This window comes from Rattus norvegicus, chromosome 8 (genome assembly GCF_021556685.1).
Source record: "Rattus norvegicus strain SHRSP/BbbUtx chromosome 8, alternate assembly SHRSP_T2T, whole genome shotgun sequence".
Lineage (NCBI taxonomy): Eukaryota > Metazoa > Chordata > Mammalia > Rodentia > Muridae > Rattus > Rattus norvegicus.
This window is the reverse complement of record NC_141541.1, coordinates 53,931,047-53,938,067: the sequence shown is the minus strand read 5'-3', so window position 1 is coordinate 53,938,067 and position 7,021 is coordinate 53,931,047. Positions and strand designations below refer to the sequence as shown.

At 51.1% G+C, this 7,021-nt stretch overlaps 1 protein-coding gene across 1 annotated transcript; it reads left to right on the top strand.

The window, feature by feature from the left end:
- Positions 1-1,520: 1,520 nt before the first annotated feature.
- On the top strand, positions 1,521-6,917 carry Tagln (transgelin). Its single transcript, NM_031549.2, is given in 5 exon segments — positions 1,521-1,560; positions 5,116-5,307; positions 5,410-5,587; positions 5,956-6,058; positions 6,380-6,917. Coding segments are annotated over 4 exon segments (606 nt in total). The 5' UTR covers positions 1,521-1,560; positions 5,116-5,127; the 3' UTR covers positions 6,525-6,917.
- The last annotated feature ends 104 nt before the right edge of the window (positions 6,918-7,021 follow it).

The following is a 7,021-nucleotide window of genomic DNA, read 5'->3' as shown; positions in this document are numbered from 1 at the left end:
AGGACATAATCAGTGGCTGGGAGTCCCCTGGACGGCAAGTGCCATCTCTGGGGAACTCCAGCTTCCTGATTAATGACCCTTCCTTCAGATGCCACGAGGAGGTGCTGTAGCTCTATGCACCAGTAACTTAAATCAGGCGGCCAGTTCTGGGTGAGACTGACCCTGCCTGAAGAGCCCTTTCTTCCTCCTACTCCTTTCTCCTTCTCCCTCTATCAGGTCCCTGAAGTTCCCAGAATTGGGGGCAGAGCTCAGAGACACCACTAAAGTCTTACCTTTTAAAAAGTGACATTTAGTGAGTGAGACAGACAGCAGCATGTGCAGGTCAGAGGAGAGCCGGTTCTGTCAATACTGTGTGTGTTCTGGGTATTGAACTCAGACCATCAGGTTTGACAGCAGTTGTCTAACCCGTGAACCTGTCCCTTCCCAGGCCCACTGTAGCTAGGTACAAAGGGGATAAGTGAGAACCTCTAAGGGGTAGAATCTTTCAAGAAAAGGACTGTTTGGAAGGGAAGGGAGGGGTGACCATGTTTCCTAGTCCTCTTTCTTTCTTTTTCTTTTTTTTTTTTAAGATTTATTCATTTACTATATTATAAGTACACTGTAGCTGTCTTCAGACACACCAGAAGAGGGGATCAGATCTCTTTACAGATGGTTGTGAGCCACCATGTGGTTGCTGGGAAATGAACTCAGGACCTCTGGAAGAGCAGACAGTGCTCTTAACCACTGAACCATCTCTCCAGCCCCCTAGTCCTCTTTCTTACCCTTGTGTCTTCAGCTTTGCCAGGCCTTAAACATCCTCCCGTTGTCACTGTGCTCTAGATGGGGCCAGGGTTGACTTGCCGCTGAGCAAGTCACCCCCTAGTGAAGCTCCAAGTAGAACTGTCCCCTACCAGTGGGCAGTCATACCCAAGTTCTACCACTCTGAACCTCAGTTTTCACAGCTGTCAAAGGGGCTGGTAACTCCTACCTCTTAACAGCTCTGAGTGTGAAAGGAAGGCCTTTGCTTAGTGCCTGGTGTGCAGCCAGGCTGCAGTGGAGACTAGTTTCCACCAACTGGATTTTAAAGCCTTTCAAAAAGGTGGTTTGTTTGTCCCCTGCAAGCTCCTAAGACGTTTCTCTGTCGGGCCAAATTCTCTAGAGCACTTCCTCCTTTCTTTCTCATTGAAAAGCAGACCCAAGTCGGGGCAGCAAGGAAGGTTTTCGTGGTCCTGCCCATAAAAGGTTTTTCCCGCCACCCTCAGCACCGCCCCGCCCTAACCCCGCAGCATCTCCAAAGCATGCAGAGAATGTCTCGGGCTGCCCCCGACAGACTGCTCCAACTTGGTGTCTTTCCCCAAATATGGAGCCTGTGTGGAGTGAGTGGGGCAGCTGGGGCGGGTGGGGTGGTGTGGGAAGCCAAGCAGACTTCCATGGGCAGGAGGGGCGCCAGTGGGCAGGCAGAGAGGTGACATCACTGCCTCGGAGGCCTTTAAACCCCTCACCCAGCCGGCGCCCCAGCCCGTCTGCACCAGCCCAGACAGCAACGCTACTCTCCTTCCAGCCCACAAACGACCAAGCCTTGTAAGTGGGAGCAACGGGAGCAGCAGGGTTGTGTGTTATTAGGCAACGCTGGGGGTTCAGCTGGGGGGTCCTCCAGTCTCCTCTAGCTTGCTGGGTGGAATTGGGTCTCTGAGTAGGCAAAAAGTCTGGTTAAAATGCCTAGGGTGACTTGACTGGGGCAGAAGAATCAAATGGGGTGAGAGGGAGGCTTGCATTTCAGTCACTCGCCCACCTATGGGCTGCGTGTTAGACCCAAAGAGGTGCTGAATAAGGCCAAGGGACCAACTCCATCTCAGCATCTCCAAGATGAGGGTCTGAGTTCTAGAAAGCAATACCCTGATGGTCCCCAGGGCCTGTGCAACCCCCACCCCCGACAGTAGAGGACTGAAGATCTTGTTGGTAGTACCAGTGATCAAACCTCAGGGTACTATGTACGGCAGACACGCACTCTCTCTACCACACAAGTTTAATGCTTCAGATGAGTCTGCGACAGGGCCTGCTTTTCCATGGCAGCTCTGGCCAGAGTCTGAAAATAGGAGGTCAGCCCACTGTAGGCAGATAGGTGACAGGTGGAGGAGCTTTGGAACTGAGACTGGGCAGCCCTGGGACCCCATTCCTTCTAAAGGGTCTCGGTGGTTCCCCTTGGGGCTATTTAAAGGATGTCAGTATGTAATAGGACTGCTCTTCTGGGTCCCTGGAATTTAGGTGAGGGCACTGCTGACTTGTGGGCTGGGGTGCCGCAGGCAGATATACCCTGGTTCTGCTTGTTCTTCAGAGCACCTTCTAGGTGGAGGCCCCTTTCCACTGCCTACCCTCTCCACTGACTGGAGTCATGGCCACAGGCATCCAACTGTGTATCATGCAGCTGTTCTGTACCGGAGCTTCTGTCTAGAAATACCCTGGTGGGCTGCCGTCATATCCCTCTCCTCTCCCCGGTGCCTCTGAGATGAGAACCTGATACCCCCCACCCCCGTGTGTGTGTGTGTGTGTGTGTGTGTGTGTGTGCATACAAAGTAATACATTTCATCATGGCATTTGGACACATATATCATATTTTTATTTGCTCTCCTGGCCTCTTCTCAGAGACTTCTCTGGACTTTCTACTTCATACTCTTCACTAGGAGAGACAGGGAAGAAGGGCAGTGCTGGGTGGAATAGTGAGGGGCACATGTAATCCTGAGGGCATGCTCAGACCCAGACCTAACAGATGTCAGGGCTGCAGTGTGAGCTCTTGTCACTATGGCTTGTTCTTGGTCCTGCAGTTGATATTGTCTGTTCAGAACTTCTTGGAGACTGAAAAGTGCATGTGAGGACAGTCCTCTCCCATCTTTTCCTCTAGTGGCCAGTTGAAGCAAACATGGTCAGGAATTGATGGGAACTGTAAGGTGCTTGAAACTGGCTGGGAGAGGGAAGTGGTAGAGACAGGCTGAGTGGAGGCTAGGAGGAAGGGGCACCACACTTACCTGGCTCCATTTGTTTTGTGGTTTTTATGGTTCCTTGGCCCAGCAGTTACTGGTGGGCGGCAGGCCACACAGTGGGGTGTGGGAGGGACATGGCTGTTGACAACTTTCCAACAGAAACCAGGCTTTTGAGTCCTCCAGCACCAGCTGAGTGCAGATGCTCAGAAAGCCCTGTGAGATTCCCCTCTCCTTCACATCAGGGAAGTGAGATGCCTCCAGGGCTGTCATTTCAACAGGTCTTCTGTTTTTTTTTTGTTTCTTTTTCTCTCAAAGTTGGTGCTGGGCTCAGGGAAAGCTTTGGAGAAGGGGGTAGGAACTGGAGAAGGGAAGATCAGTTTACTGTGTAAACTCACTGGTTAGAGCAGCGCTCCCCCCCACCTCCCAATCTCAAAGAGCTCTGTTAAGGTCATGTGTGCTATAGTTCACAGACTGCATCTTCCCAGCTTTCTGAGTAGACAGTTAGCCCACTTCTCAAGCAGAGAGCTCATTACTGAAGAGTGTTGACAGCACAGGGGAAAGGCCATCAAGATGTTCAGAGTCTAATAGCTGGCCCGGGACCACAGCCACGTGGTAACATTCGCTCCACTCCTACCACCTCCACAGCTCTGACGTGAAGAAGGTCCCAACTTTCATGGGAAGGAGGTGGCAGAGCCTGCCAACTGCTCCATGCTCATACAATTTTTCTCCCAACCTATGACCTCTCAGAAACAGGGGTTGATTTGCAAAGTTCTTCAGACACTTCAGACAGATGACATCCCACTCAGGGTATCCCCTGACGACTGAGTCAGCCATGCCTGTATCTACCCAGGGACCTACTGGCCTGCTTTGCTCCTGCAGCCTTCCTCCTCCATGTCTGGGTCCACAGAGAGCTGCTGGGCAGAGATAGGCCTTTGAGGCGACAGCTGACATATAGGCCAGGCTCCCATGCTCTGGCTGGCAGATCCTTGGCCCTGGGACATCCCTGGAAGGCTCTGACTGCATGGTTCTTCTAACTGCACGACAGCCAGAGCTGGTTGACGTGGGCACGACAGCGCTTTCATTTCAGTCTCCCTGCGAATGCAGCTGCTTTGTGAGAACCCTTGGACTCTGGTGGCTTTGTCAGGTCTTGTCAGAGCACTTTGGGGGAATGAACTTTGCTCTTCCAGCTTCTGGGTCAGAGGGTAAAGATTTGGTGGCAACTGGTAGCTAGACAAATATATTTGCTGGCTGAATGTGGGGGACAATGTGGCTTCTGGAAGACCTCACTAGTACTTTTCTGGCTAATCTTGGCAAAGAATGAATGCTCTCAATAGCCAGCCCAGGTGACAAAGGGCTTTAATTTCAACTACTCCAAAGTCTAAAGTAGGAATATCCCAAGTTCAAGGCCTTCCTGTACTATAAACAAGCCAGACTTTGGTAGCACACACCTTTAATTTTAGCACTCAAAAGGCAGAGACAGGCAGATCTGTGTGAGTTGAAGGCCAGCCTAGTCTGCAGGAGAGTTCTAGGACAGCCAAGGCCACAGTTAAACCCCTTCTTGGGGTAAAAAACCTAACAAAACCAGACACCCTATAAAAGGTCCAACTTCCCTCTCTATGTGCAGCCCTGGGTTCCACTGGTACTGCAGAAAGCAATGAGGAGAGGGACTGGGGAAAGGAGGCTCTAGGCCAGGGGTTGTCACAATTGTTCACAGGCCAAATGCAGCCTGATGTCTGCTTTAATAAACAAAATGTTATTGGCACACATTGGTTATGTATCAGCTGGGCTATTTTCCCGCAGAGTCTAAAATATTTACCCTGGTCTTTCACATAAAAAGTTGACAGACTCTTGCTCTGGACCGACCGATATCTAAGACCTTGTTCCTTGAGGCCCAGGTACAGAGGGCTCTCTGCAGTAAGTGGATAAAGCTGGTATAGATCATGCTGTGGTGTCCAGGGTAGCTGGGAACCCTTCAGAGGGAAAGGCCTGATTAATATACATGAAGTAAAGCAATTCCATGGCTTTCTTCTTTTTCTTTCTTTCTTTTTTTTTGGAGCTGGGGACCGAACCCAGGGCCTTGTGCTTGCTAGGCAAGCGCTCTACCACTGAGCTAAATCCCCAACCCCCCTGGCTTTCTTTTCTCCACACTTTGCTTTAGTTCTGCCTCAACATGGCCAACAAGGGTCCATCCTATGGCATGAGCCGTGAAGTGCAGTCCAAGATTGAGAAGAAGTATGATGAGGAGCTGGAGGAGCGGCTAGTGGAGTGGATTGTAATGCAGTGTGGCCCTGATGTGGGCCGTCCAGATCGTGGGCGCCTGGGCTTCCAGGTGTGGCTGAAGAATGGCGTGGTGAGTGGAACCCTGCGAAGGGGGTCTAGGGACGTGTATGCCACCTTACAAACTGAGACAAACCCCTGAGCTGAGTGTTCAGCTGTGTTCTGTACCTGTCAGATTCTGAGCAAGTTGGTGAACAGCCTGTACCCCGAGGGATCCAAGCCAGTGAAGGTGCCTGAGAACCCGCCCTCCATGGTCTTCAAGCAGATGGAACAGGTGGCTCAATTCTTGAAGGCAGCTGAGGATTATGGAGTCACGAAGACTGACATGTTCCAGACTGTTGACCTCTTTGAAGGTACAGAGGAAAAAGGGCTGGTGTCAGTGGGCCAGCGGAGAGTAAGATTATCAGGCGAGGAGAGGGAGTATCAAAAGCCACAACCAGTTGTTCATGTGTGCAGAGCAGGAATGGGATATGCCAAGAGAGCACAAATCAGGGGACCAGCTTGGTGGGACAGCATTTTCCTCCTATGTACAAGGGCCTATGTTGGACCCTAGAAATGTATGCATGTAAAATATATGCCACACCATACTCACTAGGGTTAGATAGGGTCTCTTGAACCCTCTTGATTTGGTGCCACTTGTTCTTGGTTTGACTATTTCTGAGTCTGGGCAGGTATTGCCTATATGGTTCTGAAATTGGTTCCCCGGCCACTCTTCTCATAGGAAAAGATATGGCAGCAGTGCAGAGGACTGTAATGGCTTTGGGCAGTTTGGCCGTGACCAAGAACGATGGACACTACCGTGGAGATCCCAACTGGTTTATGAAGTATGTGCCCACTGGGTCTCTTTGTGGGGTTGGGGTGGCCTGGGCTGGTCAGCTGTGGTAAAGATCAGGTATAGCAGAGCCAGAAATGTCCCAAGTAAGGGTGTTGGACTGGGGAAAATGAAGTCTTACTTCTGCACTCTTTTTTTTTTTTAACCAGCATGTGTTCCATCAGGTTCCCTAATTCCTGGGGCCAGAAAAACTCAGGGGAAAAAAAAGAGAAGACAAAGAGAAGGGAAGGGAGATGGACATAGAAGTAACAGGGATCAGGAAACGGAGAACACTAAGTTATAGCAAGCCTTACCCTGGTTCCTTTTCTTCTAGGAAAGCCCAGGAGCATAAGAGGGAGTTCACAGACAGTCAACTGCAGGAGGGGAAGCACGTCATTGGCCTTCAAATGGGCAGCAACAGAGGGGCCTCACAGGCTGGCATGACAGGCTATGGGCGACCCCGGCAGATCATCAGTTAGAAAGGGAAGGCCAGCTCTGAGCTGCAGCATCCTGCTTAGCCTGCCTCACCCACGCCTATATAGGTTCTTAGCCCGGACAGCTTTGAGGTGTCACTGGGCAAAGATGACTGCACATGGGCAGCTCCCACCTATCCTCAGCCTCAGCCCCGCTTCTTACCCCAGAGCCACCACTGTCCTGGCCCCTGTTCCCAGCTGTCCCCCCACCTCTACCGTTTCCCCCATCCTGGAGTAAGCAGGGAGAAGTGGGCTGAGGTAGCCTGACTGTAGGCCAGCCCACTGTCCTTGGAAGCCAATGTCCTTTGAAAGAGACCCTGCCTCTACATCTTTTTCTGGAATATTTTTTGGGTTGAAATTCAAAAAGGAAAAAAATATATACATATACATATATCTCCATCTTTTCTCAGGCCTGGCTGGCAGTTTGGTTTGTCACTCCTGTTAGCATTCCAGGAACCCTGAGGGTGGGAGCATATGGGGTCACGTGTTCCTGACCGCTGCCT